Source organism: Crinia signifera, chromosome 3 (genome assembly GCF_055691185.1).
Source record: "Crinia signifera chromosome 3, ASM5569118v1, whole genome shotgun sequence".
Lineage (NCBI taxonomy): Eukaryota > Metazoa > Chordata > Amphibia > Anura > Myobatrachidae > Crinia > Crinia signifera.
The window spans coordinates 51318917-51338826 of record NC_139219.1 but is presented as its reverse complement, the minus strand read 5'-3'; the positions used below and the strand labels follow the sequence as shown (position 1 = coordinate 51338826).

The following is a 19910-nucleotide window of genomic DNA, read 5'->3' as shown; positions in this document are numbered from 1 at the left end:
ATGGCGAATCAGCCTCATTGAATACTGCCCTATGTGTTTACAACTGTCTGATAAGTCTAGTAAATCCCACATCCAGTCAGTTACTGTTTAACAAGTAGCCCTGTAAATCTCTTACACATATAGGGGGTTATTCTGGTTCTCTTGCAAAGGCATATTATCTCTCAAATGGACAAAACCATGTGCACTGCAGGGGGGCAAATGTAACTTGTGCAGAGCGAATTAGATTTGGGTGGGGTTTTACTTCCAGTATTTACCCTGCACACAAACAAAATAACTCACCCAAACCTAAATCTAAAAATGTTACATCTGCCCCACCTGCAGTGCACGTGGTTTTGTCCATATGAGAAGGTATTTGGCTTTGCGAGTGAACCAGAATAGCCCCCATAGTGTATAAACATAATATATACCTATAAATATGTATTTCCATACTGCACCAAAATAACAATATGCACCTATAATAAAATGAGTGCGCCTCTTACGCTTGCAAAATCAGGATGGCGGCAACATTAAGAGTATACTTAACAGGTTACCTGGATTAAAGACACTTGCTGAAACCAGCAGAACTATCCAGGTCAGTGGTTCTCAAACTCGGTCCTCAGGACCCAACACAGTTCACGTTTTCCAGGTCACCCAACAGGTGCACTCATTACTGACTGACACATTTTAAAAGATCCATAGGTGGAGCTAATTATTTCACTTGATTCTTTGAGGAGACCTGCAAAACATGCGAGTACCTGTGTTCTAGGCAATTCTCATTTACCTCTCCAACTAATAACACTTCATTCATTAGTTTTGTTGCTACATGATGTAAACCTGTAGCCTCTAATGAGATATCATTTGGACAACTGCAGCAAAGTCGATTAAGGTAAGGGCCCTTACTCAGATTTGATCGCAGTACAAATTTGTTCTCAAAATGGGCAAAACCATGTGCACAGCAGGTGGGGTAGATGTAACATGTGCAGAGAATTAGATTTGGGTGGGGTGTGTTGAAACTGAAATCTAAATTGCAGTGTCAAAATAATGCAGCCAGTTTTTACCCTGCACAGAAACAAAATAACTCACACAAATCTAACTCTCTCTGCACGTTACATCTGCCCCACCTGCAGTGCACTTGGTTTTGCCCATTTTCAGAACAAATTGGTACTGAGATCAGATCTGAATAAGGACCAAGGTGTAGAAACTTCTTTACCAGGGGTTTGGATTTAATGACGTTTTAACGGAAAATAAAACGATCACATTCCCGCAGCCAGGGGGCCGGGGGCATGGCCAGAGGTTAACAGAGCCTCTGGTTCATGCCCCATAGCGGCAAAACGGGGCATGGCCTCGTGGGAGAGCCGCGAGTATAGGCCATGCCCCCGAAAGTTTCGGAGCACCTACGGCGCTCATCACTGTGTCCCTCCTTGGTCTCCCTACAAGTTGGGAGGTATGCAATATTTACTTTAGTATTACATTATAATAAATACATAGGGATAAAAACAGGGTAACTTTTCCTTTAAAGCAGACCCTGGTCTTGAAATGATTGAGATTAAGGACTACAAACCAACACCCTGTTGCTGGAACAAGTGTATCTCCAGCCTATGCCTTGTAATAGCGGCTAAGGAAAACAGAGGCTACGTCTCATTTCTGATACAAGAGATTTAAAACCTCCGACTTGTTATTTTGGCAGCTACTCTTAAAATACTTGCATCTCACTACTGTCTCAACTTTATACTCTGCGTGATATGTTGTTTTGTCTGCTAGTGCCATTGAAGCAGCCTGTCTCACATTGACTGCGCACAACACTGTATTTCTATGCCAGGATGTGGTCTATTATGAATGGTTCTCTTTTGTGTAGCTTAGTGCGGATGCAGAGTATACATTTTGCTTGTTTGTAGGATATTGACTATAGGATCAATGGACACAATGCTGCATTATACTATAATAAATATTTCATACATGGATTTGGTAGAGTTTCGGGTTTTTCATCCTTCTAGAACCGGAGCCTTGAATGTATACATGTTTTATAAATATCAGACTTTATGGAATAACTCGACCACTTGCTGATAGAACAAACACTTTGGTCTTAATTATGTTGACCAGCTGCAACGTGTGCAATAGGAGACGGAAGTGGCTCGGAGACCTATTTATCCAAGTCCCCAGCTCAGATAATGAGAGAACAATAGTAACGCAACTCTTAATAACAGGACAGATTTTTTTAAGGTAGCACCACAGGATATAAAGCAAATATAGGGCCTGATTCAGGTTTAATCAGTCGGGGCTGAGTTCATTAACGTTTCGGATTGTGCGGTTCTAGGCATGCACATGGGTGAATATGAGCATGTGCCAACCCCCTGTGTGAATGCCTTCGGCAAGTATCACACTTACTGAGGCGTTCGTAGGAGAGGGAAGGGGGTGGCCGGGGCCCGGCAGAAGGCGAACACCCAGCCTTTAATGGGCGTCCCCATGAAAATGTTGGGCGCTCACCTGGGAACGCAGGTGGCTCGGTGCCTGCTCGGGGCGGGCATCTGATGCTACATGACATCAGCATCTGCCCATTTTTGGGCATGTAGACTGACTATTATTTGAGAATGGGAAAAAAAATAATTTGATGGTCGGCGACCGGTGCAGCTGTACCAACGTGGGGCAATGATAAATTGCCCCAAATACATTACAAAAAGGGGAGGGGCGGCGGAACATGTCCTACCGACCTTTTCATACCCCCACTATCCATTTTGGCGTGGAGTTAATACTATATAGTGTGGCGAGCGTAGCGAGCCACCGAGCCCGAAGCGTGGTGAGCGCAGCGAGCCCGCGAGGGGACGCGGATTATGTTACATGTATTCCGTGTCCCCTCATGGGGCTCGGTGGTTTGCAGTACTCGTCACACTATATAAAATCAACTCCACACCGACGTGGATAGTGGGGGTATGAAAAGGTCGGGAGGACACGTTCCGCCGCCGCTCGCCACGCTTTGGGGTGGCGTGGATACCGGGGGGTTGCATCAATCTCATTGTATCTCATACAACTGTATAGTAAAGTAAATGGCATCGCACCCTTTACAACCGCATGCGATCGCACCACCGCCCAGAGGGGAAAAATAGCAGTGAATAAATTACATAGGAAAATCGCATCGCATGCGATCACATCGCATGCAAAAACACGCATGTGATGCGATTTCACTATGGTACCGTACAAAGTGAAACTGGGCGCCCTGCTAGGAAACAAGTACCATATGTTTCTTAGAATTATTGTAGGATTAGGATTTTTTTACCGTTGACACGCTAGAATCAGTGGCGGCATCACCACTAGGCATTTTTATGCATTTTGTTTATTTACAAAGGTAAATGAACCGGGCGCTTGTCGTGAGCTGTGTTTCTTTGGGGTGTATAGCAGCTGCCTGGGTGTGGTGGATAGTGCACCACAGAAAGAGTATAGCTAAATACAAGAAAGAAGGCAGCGCTGTAGACAATTAGCACATGGGATTGCCTGTATTTGAGATGAATATTAAATATTTATTTATAGTAATAAATGAAATTAATAAAACATGAATAAAAAATTACACATAAACAATTAAAAATTGTACATTACACATGAACCCCACCCTGGCCTCTGCTTTGTCTGATTTCTGCTGGGGAAATGGAACAGTTCTGGCTACTCAAGGTAACAAATTGGGCTGTTTGAAATAAATTGAAAGTTTGTACAGTCAATTGTGAGAGTACAGGGTCTCACCACTCGTAGTTAGGGATTTTTTCCATGCTTGGGTCCGCTGTCCTCACTATTTCTGCAGAGATGTTTGACCTTGATTGCATGGAGCAGCCGCTGGAGGAATATTGAGGGCCTTGTGGAGCTTCCCTGGTGGTGTCCTTGTTTTTAAAGGGTGATCAAATGGATGTGTATCCAAGAGGGATGATCTTTTTTAGAGGCCAGATAGGTTCGCCAGGTGAAGAATTGGAAGAGCAGAGTCCTGGGTTCTTTGGGTTTTAGCCAAGGAGGGGGGTGCAGTGGCCCACCGACGCATTTCGCTGTGGAGTCAGCTTTTCAAGGTGACTCCACAGTCACCTCTTGGATACACATCCATTTGATCACCCTTTAAAGAGAGATACAAACAAGGACACCACCAGGGAAGCTCCACAAGGCCCTCGATATTCCTCCAGCGGCTGCTCCATACAATCAAGGACAAACATCTCCGCAGAAATAGTGAGGACAACGGACCCAAGCCTGGAAAAAATCCCTAACTATAAGTGGTGAGACCCTGTACTCTCGCAATTGACTATACAAACTTTCAATTTATTTCAAACAGCCCAATTTGTTACCTTGAGTAGCCAGAACTGTTCCATTTCCCCAGCAGAAATCAGACAAAGCAGATGCCGGGGGGGGTTTCATGTGTAATGTACAATTTTTAATTGTTTATGTGTAATTTTTTATTCATGTTTTATTATTTCATTTATTACTATTAATAAATATTTAATATTCATCTCAAATACAGGCACTCCCATGTGCTAATTGTCTACAGCGCTGACTTCTTTCTTGTATTTAGTTTTATGCATTTGTCTGTGGGCGGCACTTTGGATCAAGGCAGTGCCTGCCACAAACCCCCCCTAAAGCCAGGTAAGCAGCGGCTGTACCCCCCTGTGGAGTACATCATTGTCCACATCCCCCTGTGGAGCGGGTAAGCAGTGGGGTGGCTGCTTCCCCCCTCATGGAGCCAGGTCGGAGGCAGTCACCCCCCCCCCCCTGTAGAGCAGGTGAGTGGCGGTTGGGTTCATCTGGGGTGATGACATGACTAGCACTGGCCCTGACTAGAATTTTTACATCTGGGTATATTTCTAAACAAATGTTTTGGGCTCATGGTGTTTAGGGACACAAAGATCATAATCTGGAAACTAGGTGCTTCATTCAGGGAGTAGAACGGGCCCCATTGTCTACCAAACTGCAGGATCTGGGACCAATCTGCATATTTGCACACAGTTTGTAAGTAAAGCCACAAGAGGGCGTAGCAATACATTTCCAGTGGACTACAGCTTCATTTACTATCCATATTTAGAGAAAGAACCTTTTATGCCATAAAAGTACATAAAGTATAGAGCTGTTACCATCTACTATGCCACCTTAGCGCTCCTTACCTTTTCTGCACTATATTAAGGTAGAAAATGTCAACATCACATGCAAAAAGTGCACCTCCCACAGGGGCACATGTGAAGGTCAGGGATGCAGAGGATAAAGACAGGTGTAAAGACTTTGATTTCCAAAATGGCTAGGTTGGTGGAGTGCTGGTGTGGTGTGTTCCTACTGGTAGTGTTCTGAGAAAGGAAAACCCTCAAACTGCTGACAGGGTGTTGCTAGACTAAGACTCCTTGGTGTGAGAAGTCATTGATCCAAGAGAAGAGCTACTGTGGCACAAATCACGGAGATGTTGATGGTGATGGGAATAGTTACACAAAGTGCACCAAACGCTGTGTTGCTGCAGACCAGTCAAAAAACACATCGGACCCAGAATGGTATCATGGTACACTGTGCAAAGAAACCAAGCTGTGGAGGAAGTTATGCTTTGTGCAGCATTAACCCTGGGTCTAGTAATTTTTCTGGCTCTTCGTTTGACATATACCACCTCCATCAGGGCAACAATATTTTCAGATGGAGGTGTCTATACTGCAGATTGTTTCCATATTGGTTTGAGGAACATGACAAAGATTACAATGTGTTGTCCTTCCCTGCAGATTTAACATATCTCAGGTAAATTCAGCATCTGTAGTAAAGTATGTGTTGGAAAACCAAGCAGGATCAGAGGTGATTCCATCTTGCATTTACAAGTGTTCAAGGATCTGCTGGGGAAAGTCCTGCCAACAGTTATTTCAGGACAGCTTCAGAGGTCTAGTAGAGTCGAAGATGACTGCTACAAGGAGGAGCAAAAGCATATTCGGCAGATTGTCCTAGTTTTGACTATTCTGTATATATGTATATGACTAGAGTATATGAGTTCTCTGTGAGTGCACTCCAAGATATCCAGCCATGTTTTGTCAACATCCCGTCCTTGGATTCCCAGAAAAACTTGATATGTCTGTTCTACTGGTTAGCACCACATTCACTCTGGCTGAGCCGTTACCAAGGACAGTTGGCAAAGTTGCAAGAGTAAGAGATGCAAAATCTGGAAACCGAACTCTATACAAGAAGAGTCTCTTGAAAGTTTTGCTACACTTTGTGAAAAGTCAAAATTAAATTAAAAATTAACAAAAACAATAATAATAAAAATGGCGTTAAATCTCTAAATCCGAAACAAAAACTTAACACAGCAAGCACAAAGTCAAGTGTGTGATAAATTAACAATTTTCAGTACCATGCCTGGTAACAGTAAGACCAGCTGAACGCCACTGTTTTTATGTTTTGTTTATTTTTTTTACTAAAGCAGCAGTCAATTTAGATTAAAAGCGACTTGTATACCGTTGGTTCTTTTTCTTCTGCAAAAACAAGGCTGGCTCCCTTGCCTTTGCTGATTTCTTGACAGCATGTTTTGTGTCGTTGAATGTTCTGACCTACATGGAATAAGAATCGCTACTTCTATAGTTACAGATTCATTAGAAAACTCAGCTTGAAGCTGACGGAGGAGAGATCTCAAAAGATAACTGTCACATCCCTCTAAATAAAAAGGGCTCACTAGGTTCCACTAATAAAAAGGAAAACAAATTACCCATGCATTTCAAAATTGTTAGATTCAGACATAATAACTTGGTACTGAAAACAAATGTGTTTGCATATGAAACCCCTATTGGTGTCATGGAGCTCTCATCTTTGTAATAAGTATACAGCAATAACAGTGGTTTAAGGAACACAGTGGGAATTAACATTGACTAGCTAACATTTTGTTAAATGGGTTTTTAATGGCATACGCTCTTCTATACAAAAATGCAATTGATTTCCAAAGGGCAATTATGTTTAAACGGAATGTTAAAATAAAAGTTGTGACAATCTCTCATTATTATATGTGTATGGTAAGAAACAAACCAGAGATTATAGTATGAAATGTAAAATGCTTTGTCGCTATGATATTTTCAGAACATTACGATAAGCTACCACTGGTTCAGGAGGTGCAGTTTGAGTGGCGCAGAAGGGGGACATCATTCAGATGAAGGTCCGCTGCAGGCTGTGTGCGGTAGGATCATGTAGTGCAATGTGGGCTGCACAGAGCGGCACCGCACTCAGGGTAATAGACACACTGTTCTGTTGGAGGCATGATATTTTACAAAGGTCAACAAAGCCATTCGGCGCACTAATACGGCGTTCCTTAAATTGGAAATTACTGGTCCTTGAAGACCTAGGATTCTCTTTTGCATAATTCAAAGGTATTTCGTCTAACTGAAAATGTCATCTAAGTTTTCTTCAAAATAAACAGTCAAATACTGTGTCTGCATTACAAACAACATTACCCCAGACCCCAAATAACTGGTTGTAAGAAAGCGAGTTAGACTTTAAAAAAATATATATATATATTTTTCCACTCTGGCTTTAATGGGTTTTGATTTTTGCTTTTCTCATTTCCCAATGCAATAACAGTATTATGGAGAAGGAGCTGTGATTGCATTAGTACAAACCCGACTCTAATCTCCCTGAGCATGAAGCTACATGCCTTTATGCTACTGTTTGCATTGGTTCTCCTGAACCAGAAGAGGTTGTCAGTTTGGTTAATGTAAATAAATGGTGAAGCAAAGTCACGATGCAGGCAGCAACTGATCGTCTTAAGATTTCTACCATGACTCCCTTGTCTCCTCATTCCAGCCAGTAGCTAGAGTAGTGAAATGTCCATTGCCAACGGCTAATGTAATACTCCTGGCTGATTATGCTGCCGTCTCAACCAATTAACTGATGTGGTCACATCAGATGCAACTATACCAAGATGGGTTTTCCCTGCCATGGTCACATCTGATGTGACCATGTTAGAGATGCCCAATTACCTTCCAGAAGTGTTCAGGCTGAGCCCATCCAGCCTAAGGGGGAGATTCAATCGCCGTCGAGCATCTCCCGTGGGGGAGATGCTCGACGGGCCCTATTCAATGCTGTCTTCCCCGACAGCATTGAACAGGGTTTCCTGTCAGAACGAGCCTGACATCTCTAGCTGTCGGGCTCGTTCTGCCGAGAACAGCCGGGAAGTGACGAGCTGCCGGCTGCAGCTCGTCACTTCCCGGCCGCAACTCGCGGCCACGCCCCCTTCTCGCCGCTCGGCGGCCGGGACATTGAATCCCGACTGCCGAGCTCCAGGCGAGCTCACCGAGAACAGGACAGGGGCACGGCTGTCGCGCTAGCTCGACAGCCGTGCCCCTGACATTGAATACCCCCCTAAACCTTGGAAGTTGCAGCAGCCTCCTCATCAACCTCCTCCCGTAGGAAGGGTATGATAGACATTCTTCCTGCAGCCAGAACTCTGGGTGATCAGGGAAGCTGCAGCGTCCTTACTTTACCAACAGCAACAGGTACTGTGATGGTTGGAAGCTATGATCAGCAGTCTTAATAAAATTGATCACCAGCCTGGACTGATTGCAGAAGCCTTGCCTGCCTCTGCTCTCTCCCCATTACAGCCAGCAGTGACTGATGCTACTGTTGGCTGACCTCTTTTGAGGACTGTGAAGACCTTTAAGAATTACAACAAAAGTTTTTATTTAGTTAAAATTAAAAAAAATTATATTTTACAGTGTATATATAAAAGCCCTTTTTTTGTTAAGCAAATTATTACCAGTAATAGGCTATCCCCTTTAAACTTAAATGGCGTGTGGTTTTTAAATGGTCTTTTTGTATTATTTGTCATAGTTGGCACTTGGGAGAGTGCTTTATTAACTTATATTCCCTACACACTACTCAACTCCTATATGTCTTGGATCAAAACATTGATTGACCTTTTACATATATCAACTTGTGAGCATCTAAAGTCTGTTTTTGGATTTCCTCTGGTAAGTACCCTCTCTTAATATTTTGGATGTCTACCAATACATCTCTAGAAGAAGCAACCATTTTTTTTTTCTATTGGATGTGCCAGTACAGACAATCCATACATAGCTATGGCTATCCCGTGATGAAGGTGCTTCAGAGCCCCGGAACATCTGTCGGTCAAGCCTGTTGAATGTCCTGTTATGTTGCCATGCCTTCCTTCACAGAAGCTCACCTCCGTTATTTCAGAGTACCGCTCTGTTTGTATGCTGTTTATATACATTTATATGTGATCCAAACACCTCAAACTTCGATTCGTCTGTCCAAAACATTTTTTTTTTCAAATTTTCCTCTGTCCAATGTCTGTGTTTCTTTGCCCATATTAATCTTTTCCCTTTATTGGCCAGTCTCAGATATGGCTTTTTCTTTGTCACTCAGCATTCCGGAGTCACCTCTTCACTTTAGAAGTTGACACGGGCGTTTCACGGGTACTATTTAATGGAGCTGCCAGTTGAAGACCTGTGAGGCTTCTTTTTGCTCAGTTGGGCACAGGGGCCTCCCTCTTCTCTTTCTACTCTGGTTAGAGCCTGTTTGAGCTGTTCTCTGAAGGGAGTAGTACACACCATTGTAACTGCTGCTCTTAATTCCAACAGTAACTTCTTAAGCCATTAACACATAATCAAAATTGCCTAGCAAGTAATCCAGGATTGTGTACACTGCAGACAATGGTGATGCGCAGCCCCATGGCATTGCTATTGCCTCGGAGATATAGCACAAGGCAATAGCCGCACGTCTGTGTGTATTTGGCCTTTGGCCAAATACACACATAGTCAAAATCGCTCAGTGCACTAAGCCAAAATCGCTCAGGGCACTGAGCAGCCTGCCTGTGTGTACCCTCTTAACTCTTCAATGTCATTCGAAGGTTAGGGTAAAAAATTCTAAGCATTTCCCACTCGGGAGTGAAGGGGACATAGTTTATTGGGTTAGCTAACGCATAAGAAACAGTAAAGAATGGGACATGCCCAGAGGCAGTGCGAGGAGTTTGCCTCCCCATGGTGGTACCTTCAGTATGTGTGACTCTCTGCTGTGCCCATATGATATTGTCTTAGTGGAGATAGGTAAGTATTATGAAAAGGGTTTAAGAAAAACCCATTGTAGCATTTTCCTAGAGAATACCAAGGCCTTTTCTAATACAGGCATCGTTAAATGCACTATTGGGAGGAATAGACACAGAGATTATGGTCAGGAGGGAAATAGAAGAATCGCCTTAGTGGCCTGACCACTAGGACACATCATCCGTGTGAACAGGATGAATACCGACATATCCAATGTTGACATCTAAGCATGTCAGGCTGATGACTCATAACGTAACATATATCGTGGTGAATAAAATTCCGGTGGTACAAATGCCTGATTCGTGCGAAATTGCTCGTTACTATGCAAGGTGGTGAACACATTTCTACATGATTCCTCTGCAGTAAAGTGAGACGGCTGCCGTGTTGATTCAGCTGGGCAAAAGCATTTGCTGAAACTGAATTTTATGCCATATTGTGCAATGAATGTGGTAATTGATCTAGAACAGTGGTTCTCAAACTGTGGGTCCTGACCCCAAAGTGGGTCCCGGCCTTCTCAGCATGGGGTCACGACCAGTGTTCCCTCTAAGCTGTGCGCACGTGCGCGCGCACACACCTTGACGAGCGCGCGCACAGACATTACAACTAAGCGCACAAAGCACAAGTGGTCCCTTTTTGCAGTTGTGGACTCAAGTAATGTGTGTTTCACCCATTAACTATATTGTGTACTGTATTTTGAATGTTTAAATGTGTAATATCATTTTGAAGTAAAGTTAGCACAAATGCTGAACGTCATTTTCCAGTTATATATAAGTGACGCACAAAAATGTAAATTTCATTCCAAAGTTGCACAGCCAAAATCTTTAGCTGCACACAGCCTTCGTAAAATTAGAGGGAACATTGGTCACGACTCCATGTTGCTGACCATCAGGCTGATGATTTTTCTAATCTCAGTCAGTGATTCAAGGGTCTGAAAAATCTGTTGAATTGTCTGTTATTTTAGACTCCTCCCATCATGTTGTGCCTCCACAATGCTGCCATGAATGTGCTGTCTGCTGACTACACATGTGATCTGATGACCTTCTGCAGTAACTTGCTGGGGTCCTGTCATTATTTTTATTGTTTGATGGGGTCCCAGAGCAAAATAGTTTGAGGACCCCTGATCTAGAACATAATATAAAGTATTTATGCCCTTTAACCACAACACATACACATACACACAGTGGAGAATTTTTTTTTCAAAATGAATAAATAACCACATGCTGCTGATCAAATTATAAAATACAGACAATGGAATTAAAAAAACATAATACTCTATTCCTGGCATTACTACAGTAGAAATGATCATACAGTATGTAAAGTACTATGAAAAGAACATCACACATGTATACACTACATTTTAGTGACCAATAAACATACTGAAATGTTCTGATCATATTTGTTGTGCTCATTTCTACACATAATAATGCAATTAGCTACGTATCTTTGATAAGGAAAAGCAGCCTTCTAGATAACAGCAGTCATTTGCTCCAATCTGACAATGTCCTTTTCATTAACACTAATTACATGTAATTAAGCAGTTTTTCCCCATCCCAAGATATGTTGACATGTGCATATCCATATTTGTATTTGAAGCTGCATTCTCTTTTAACTTTTTTTTTTTAAATATTACCTAAAATACTGGTTACCTTTAAAGCGCAACGGAATATGCTGCGCTATATAAGAAACTGTAAATAAATAAATAATAGTAAGTAGACTGTATTGTTTGTGTTTTTATCCCATCCGCTCTGTCCCATGTGAGTACCATTGCAACCGCAGACAGCCATTAATAAAAGACATTCATAGACTGATTGGATCTCTGAAAACCAAATACCTGCATGCCAAGATATACCCTCATATATTATTGTAAACAGTACCCTTCTCGGTGCCAGGTCCTGTGGTAGTCTGCTAGCATCGAGGAACTTTGTTGACGAAAATTGGTCTTTTCGCAATGAACCAGTACTCACCAGGAGACCGTGCTGATGTCTGCAGTCACTATCCTGCTGCTGGTATTCTAAATGTCTGATATACCCTCAGATTTGCAGTCGCCACCATCTTGATCGGCAAAGCCATGCAGTCAGTGGCGTATCTATAATGGATGCGCAAGTGGGTCCTACACCACACACTCTGCACCTATTTTTAATACTTACTCCTCCGGAGTCCTGTGATGAAGGCAGCAGCGGTGACAGAATCACTCAAAAAATGGCCACTGCGCTGTGCACTAGAACGGCGCTGTGGTGGTCATCGGTGGAGAGGAGGGGGCCTGGATAGAGGAGGCTATACACGGGTCTCCTCCTCTCTTAAAGTTCCTCTGCATGCACTTGTCTGGACAAAGGGACACATATAAATTTACTTGCCAGGGAAGTCTTCTGGTCAACAATAATACTAATCAACAACCTAATGTACGGGATAGGAATTCCTAAAGATGAATTACATGTATTATTTTAAGATGCTTACCCAAGATTTTTCTCTATATAACATAGACTGAAAGGGATGCTACGGAGGAAGCAGAACAGGTGTATTTGAAGAAAATCAGATAACATACCTTCTTTTTCGGGGTTGAGTTTCTGCCTTAACAGATGATTTACAATGGCACTCATACAGGTATAGCACTGCTGGCCGGCAGTATTCCAGTTCATGCAGCTCAGTACAGCGATGGCTTCCTCTACTTCTTCGTAGCGGAGATACTGCAAAATTACCTCCACCGGGCCCAACTGTCCTTTAGATACAGCACCTGTCAGGATAACAGCACAGGCAATGTTAGCAATATATTATATCAAAATATTTTCTTTATCCAGTTCCTCCTCTGAACATTTGTCATCAGCATAACTTTGCAAATCCTATTGACTATGTGCAACCCAAGACTCTGGTCAGTAGTTTCTAAAGTAAGACTCCAGAACTGGAGGCGAATAGGTCTTCTAAAGCATAAGTTTCCACAGCTTAATGTACAAATCACAAGTTTACATTTATAGTATAAAAGTATGCAAAATATGAAGAGCATACTAATAGCAAAACAAACTCCAAGATCCAAGTCCGGGCTGCTTCAGGAATCCATGCTCTAGCTGAGGAGCATCTTCGCTTAGTTTTACAGGTTTCAGCTCATAAATGTCTAACATATTTTATTTTAGAATCAATAAAGTTATTTAACTATTGGTAATTCTATATAGCGACTTCAGTTTATTATTAGATTTAAGTTAAACATGTTCGTATATGCAAGATAGCAGAAAAAGTAATGTTCTTTGAGATTGACCAAACTCTGAAGAGCCAGACTTGCTAGCTAGATTGGATTGTTGTTCAGTGCGATATGGGTACCCAACTAACATTATTACCAAAGGCCTAAGAAACTCTGGCAGGATGTCATATATGAGAGGGTATGGCATAGCGACCAGAAGGAATCTAAGGATTTTAAATTGGAGGTATGCAGGGCAGGATTAAAGGGTGGGAGGGGAAGGGGGGAGTACCCCTGGGCCCCCCTGTGGTTGGCATGTATCTAAAAAAAAATATGTTTGTTTTTTTAGCTAAAGGTTTTGAGCATGGGAGTGGGGTAGTGCTGCAGCTTCATCTATCTGCTAATATGACAATGATTAATGGTGCTGAGCATCAGGTGCCAAGGCACACTGACTGCACAAGTGTGCAGTGCATTAATGGGAGTTGACTAAGTCCCATGACACTTTGCACAAGAGGGCAGAGGCTGAGAGGTTTGTGCTGAGCTCTGATTGGTGGAGTTCATTATATGCTTCTCAGGCCCATGGAGGACAGCAGCAGCAGCAGCCTAGTCATGTGAGGGTTTTTAATCAGAGGCAGCACTGAGCCTGTGAGGTCTCCTACAGTCCTACAGAGTACGGTGCAGAGGGACAAACACAGGGGGGGGGGCGATCCACGTCCCCCCCTTGTCGGGATTTCGGCGGTCAGGATTCCGGCGTCGGGATTTTGAACGCCAGGATCCCGACCGCCGGGATTTCATACTGAATCCTTTCAACATGGGTTCCAATTCATACCTGTTCGTACAGGTACGAATTCGGCCCCGTTTTCGATGGTGACCCTCCTGCACTCACCGAGGCATTTGCAGGAGAAGGGGAGGACTTGGGGAGGGCAGAGGGCATCTGCAGGGGAACGGCCAGCATTTTATGAGTGTCCACATGAAAACACAGGGAGCTCTCATGGGAACACAGACGAGTCGATGCCTGCTCTGGGCGGGCTGCTGACATCACATGACGTCAGCGCCCGCTCCCTTTTTGGTGATCAGCGGTGGAAATAAAAGTCAGTTAGACTGACTGTTATATCCGAAGGGGAGAAAAATCATTCGATGGTAAGCGACCATCGAATGATTTCCAGTGTTCACTCTAGAAATTTTTTAAGGGCAGGGTGCCGGCCACCAAGCGGGCAACCACCCCACACAGAGTGGACTCCCCCAAACACACACCCACACCCCACTGAGCTAACCCCCCCCCCCCCACTGAGCTGAAAATCCACAACCAGGAATAGATGTTTTGCGGGATGGGGGTGGGTGGGGAGCCGAATACAACCCCCAGATACCAATCTCCTGCCCCCATGCCACCTCCAGCTACCCATCTCCTGCCCCCCCCCAGCCCACCCTCCTTGGTCTCTCCCAGTTATCTGCTCATACTCCGGAGGCCCAGCAGCAGGACGCCCAGGGCAGTTTACGTTGGCAGGCTAGGCAAGGGAAAGCGCTCCAGAAGGAGCAGAGACATCTCTCCCGGCGACGGGTGAGTGGGCGGCCTGTGACACGCTGCTCTCAGCAGAGAGGCAGGGCGGTGGCAGCAGCTTTTTGTGGCGCTGAACTGACAGCGGCATGTCAGCGCGACTGTGGGCGCACACAAAAGGGCAGGGTGCATTTAGAAGCCTAAATATGGGCAGGGTGCGGCGCCCTGCAAAAGAAGACTAGTGGGAACACTAATTTGGCTGCATGCAAGGGCATATGTTCTCATAGGGGCGGCACGGGCGGTGGGCGTTTGGCGAGTATACGCAGCCTAGCGAACATGTCTGAATTAGGCCCATGGTGTAATATACTTTATAGAGACAACACATAGATGTGCTTAGAAAGGAAGAAAATAACAACAAATGCATATTACATGATGGCGCATGAATCGTTACGGAGAAACAAGGACTTAAAATTCGCTCCATAACTGGTATTACAAGTGACATCACATTCCTCTAATAATAAAAGCTGCGGAGTTAGTCGCAGTCTAGTTGTTCATGGTACTTGCTCTCGTTGGCAAGGACAAGAACCAGAAGGTTTGTGAAATAATAAGGAAGGGATTTATTATTTATCAGCTGATGCATCCCCAGAAGTCAATTGATCTCATTAACAAGGACAGTCCGGTCAGAGCGCTGCTTAACCTTATTAGAGTAACACATAGGAGACTGTAACCAAAAAATCAGTAACGATCCCATATAAGTGTATTCTGACAGAAATAATGAAACGAAGGGGAAAAACAGCAATCTTTCCCTGTCAGGAAATGCTTCATTTAAATGCAAACAATGAATTTTAAAACAGGACAAATCTCAATGGTTGAGGTGAAACATCTTCCCCCCCTTTAGATGCTTGACCTCTCTTGGATAGTGCACTTCTTGGGAGAAAGAGGTGACAGCCAACTTGTAGCCTAATTGATTTAAGAAGAGCATCTAGGGAGGCAGTCCAATTAAATTTACAAGACGGCAATTAGCTGGAAGGCCCCTAAATCCCTGCACTGTGAGTATTCTGGCCGGGGTGAGAACACAAATGTGCTGGAGATAGCAAAGTCAAGGACCTCTTTTACTTTCCCTTTTTTATACAATAACTGCTGTGAGCCATGTCACGGGGGAGAGAGGAAACCAGGCTTGAGGCCCGAAATGCTAAAGTAATAGGTGGCGCTATAAACACACGGTCATCATGCATGTATAGTAATCAGATGATACTGAACTTTTTTATTATAAAATAAATTGCAGATCCAATAATGTATAGGATTTAAATAAATAACTCTCAGGAGTGGAACAACACTCTAATGAAATCTAATAACTAAAAACATGCAGTAATGTCTGTTAAAAATTGCTTAAATGTAAAGCATCAGGTCCCTGCGACTATGGGGGTCATTTTAGTTTACTCGGGGGCTGTGTATGCGCATGGGCCCTTATTCTGGTTCACTCGCAGAGGTAAATTCCTTCTCAAATGGAGAAAACCATGTGCACTGCAGGTGGGGCAGATGTAATGTGCTGAGAGAGTTACATTTGGGTGAGTTATTTTGTTTCTGTGCAGGGAAAATACTGACTGCTTTATTTTTACACTGCAATATAGACCTCTTTGAAGTAAAACCCCACCCAAATCTAACTCTCTCTGCACATGTTACGCCTGCCCCACCTGCAGTGCACACTGTTTTGTCCATTTGAGATTGCATTTGCCTCTGCGAGTGAACCAGAATAAGGGCCAATGTGTATTCGCTGCATGTGCATGGTCTATTAGGCGCATGTGCAGCTCCCCTTTGCAAATTGCTTCAGCGATTTGCGTAGTCGCCAAGCCGTTCACAAAAATCGTGGCAGGCCGGGGGCGGACGGCATCAAGGCTGCGTCTCTGGTACTCAGTAAGCTGCAATGTTTGCATTTTTACAAGGCAAACCAGAATCAGGCCCTAAGTGTAACACGTACACCTTCACATCTATCAGTTAAGTGTGTAATAAATGAAGTGCTCACTCAAAAGGGGACAGAGTCCAAAGTAGGGCATATAATACCGCTTTCACACTGCCAAAACGTTAAAAAAAAAAAAAAAGGTATTTTTAAACGGTATTTAAAACGGGTCTGAGCCTTCACATTGCAGTAGATTACCGGTTTAAATCCCGTTTAAGTACCATTCACATCAGTCCACCCGTTTAATCCCCTGAACACATTTCAAGGCAGAATGTAGGGGACAGCCTATCAAATGTCTGTAATCTGTTGTTTTTACTAAATACTGTTTCAGAGCCATTCTTACTGCATAAAAAACGGCTCTGAAACGGGTAGGACTCTGCTTTTTAAACGTTTTGAAATACCGGTTATCTTTAACCGGTAAATCAACTCTGGCGCTAGCCCACTGCAGCCTTAAATGTTTTAAACTGGGAAAAAAACGGCAATACAGTATACCGTTTAGCAAGTGCGGTGTGAAAGGGGTATAACAAAGGAGAACTGTAAGTAGTGTGCTGTTTATACTTCATTCACCAAACTCTGAAGTGTTAAATGAATAAAATATCCTTTCTGAACAGGAATTGAGAGGCCTCTTACTTAGATTAATGCCCAGTTTCTGCTTTATTACAAGGACAACAACCCAAAATGAAAAGATCGCAAAGATTAAAAAACTTGCCCAAAATCAATTCTCGATAAGACTAGATGCCAACTTTGCCATCAAGCACTATAGCATATCACTGACTGCATCTCCCATAACCTTCCGGCTGATCTGATAGGAGGAAACCAAACTTTAGTAATGGAAGTCTTGCTGAAATTTCCTGTAGTGTTTCAGAAGTAGATATAATAAAACATGATAAAATTCTCTGTAAAATGAAGTAGAGAATTCACTATTCTTTGATTTAGCCACTCAGTTGCATTAAATAAGTGTCTTAAGCAATCAAAGGCTGTACACATGAATAGATTTTTTTAAACGATATGGCCATTTTCGACCAACTGGAATGACCTGTCATTTAAAAACTGTCCTTGCATGGGCATGATAACGATGCAATGCACATACCGCCATTCGTTCATCTAGATCGCTAATCCCTTCAACATGCAGAAAAAGAATGACCTGTCTTGCAGCATTTGGCACACATCATTCCGTGTGTAGTCACGATGAACGATGTGCTAATTATGTTGTTAATGATTTGCAGCCGTTAAACGACCCATCTAATCCTTTGGTCATTTACATAATTGTTCTGTGTGTGTGCGCGTAATATCTTTTGGGCAGGAGTGTTCTGAATTTCAAGGGAAATTGGGTGATTGGATTGTTCATAAAATCGTGTCCTGTGTGGATGCCTTAAGACTGTAAGAGCAGGATCACTAGAACATGGTGTTCCTCAGTGTTAGTAAGTTATAACTGAGATATAAGATATAACTGAGAAAGCAAGCCCATCTGTACAGGACCGCACATACTCATTCCTAAATTATGTACAACAGAAATAAAATGGAATAGGTGCTCAGTTATATGAAATCTAAATAATTAGAATTATAGTGTGAATAAATAATGATATTTATACTTAGTAGTTCAGTATTTCATATCGTATGGAAGAATATCTAGCACAATACAAGTTCCAAAATGTATCACAAAAGATTAAAGAGACAATGAAATGATTTAATTATTACAACGAAACACACTAAAACTAGTGAAATCATTTAAAATAAACAGATCTTATTAATATAATGTATTGCAGGGAAGCCAACCCTGGCTAGCAGCTCTCGAGTACTGGGTTGGTAATAATAGCCCCATATGCACTAGATCAGGCCTGGCCAACCTGTGGCTCTCCAGATGTTGTCAAACTACAAATCCCATCATGCTTTGCCAGAGTTTTGCTTTGAGGGAGTGTTAAAACTGTGGCAAGGCATGCTGGGATTTGTAGTTTCACAACATCTGGAGAGCCACAGGTTGGCCTGTCCTGCACTAGATGATTCGCTCCACCGCCAATATCGTCAACTTTATCAGAAGTGCTCCCGGACAAACGATCTAGTGCATACACACTGAACGAGATCATTAATGATTTTGTTCAGTGACATCACCTGGCTGAAAATTACTGTCGGATAGTTTGGGCATCACCCACTTTAAGAAGATATATCTAAATATATATTATCTATCTATCTATCTATCTATCTATCTATCTATCTATCTAAAAGTTGGTTTGTTTATCTGAATGTTATACCAAGGAGATAAGGAAGCAACTAGACGCTTGACACTCATTCATGCGTTCAGTGTACCCGCTCCTCAACTCCAAAATGACGCAATACATCCATGCTAACATATATTTAAGGAAGAGAATAATCACTGGGAATAATCAGGCGCTTAACAGAGAACTGTATCTTCAAGAAAGCGGCTGCTCAATTGTGGGGGCAGTCACTCCCCACTCAAAGACAGAAAAGAAAAAGGACACGCACTAGGCGAGTCGAGCAGCGCTTATAATGATTGACAATACCAAATATTTGGAAAAATATAACAAATTTTACTGTTTAAAATTCACATGAAATTACAATAATACATAAAAACAAGTAGGGTGGGGAAATAAAAGTAAATTGGAATGAATATAAATTAATATGGTCGCCACGCCTCAATGGATACGTCTGGAATATATTGTAAGTGATCACTTTTAGGGGACAGGTAAGTGCACGTTACCAATTGGTGAATTAGAATCCTTTCTGAGTAGCAGAACTGGGGGTCCTCACGATGTCTGCGGCTGTGTAGATTGCCGCTGGGGGAAATGTCGCTCACTAGATGTTTTTCGGTCCTCTTTTTTGGGGTGAGAGAAAGATGTTTGGCTCAAATCACCGGAGTCGTCCCTGGAGCGATGCACCCAGTTGATGTAACAGCAAAGGAGTGGGATACGGCTTTCGTGCACAGTAATGGTACTCACTGGTGTGGATGTTGTTCACCTGGAGATGCTGTGCACGGTGTCCGCCATTGAATGGTATCCAAGGATTGGATTAGCAGTGGAATGATGTCCGCAAAAAGGTAGACTTAACAGCGATATCCAGAGGCTGGGATCTATCACCTAACGCGTTTCACTGCGTCCTGCAGCTTTATCAAAGTTAGTCCTTCATGATGGTCACTTTACATCAGGGCTGGGCAATTGCGGCCCTCCAGATGTTGAGGAACTACACATCCCAGGATGCTTTGCATTAGTTTTGCTATGTGGCCATGCTGAAACTGATGCAAGGCATGCTGGGATGTGTAGTTCCTCAACA

General features: G+C 43.0%; 1 protein-coding gene across 3 annotated transcripts in view; it reads right to left on the bottom strand.

Annotated features, from left to right (window-relative positions):
* WDPCP (WD repeat containing planar cell polarity effector) overlaps nt 1-19910 on the bottom strand; it is a 315876-nt gene that overhangs the window by 175633 nt on the left and 120333 nt on the right. For all 3 annotated transcript variants that reach the window (XM_083175790.1, XM_083175792.1, XM_083175791.1), the window contains exon 11: nt 12550-12738. In XM_083175790.1, coding sequence (XP_083031916.1) covers nt 12550-12738 — 189 coding nt within the window. The remainder of the gene's footprint in view (nt 1-12549; nt 12739-19910) is intronic.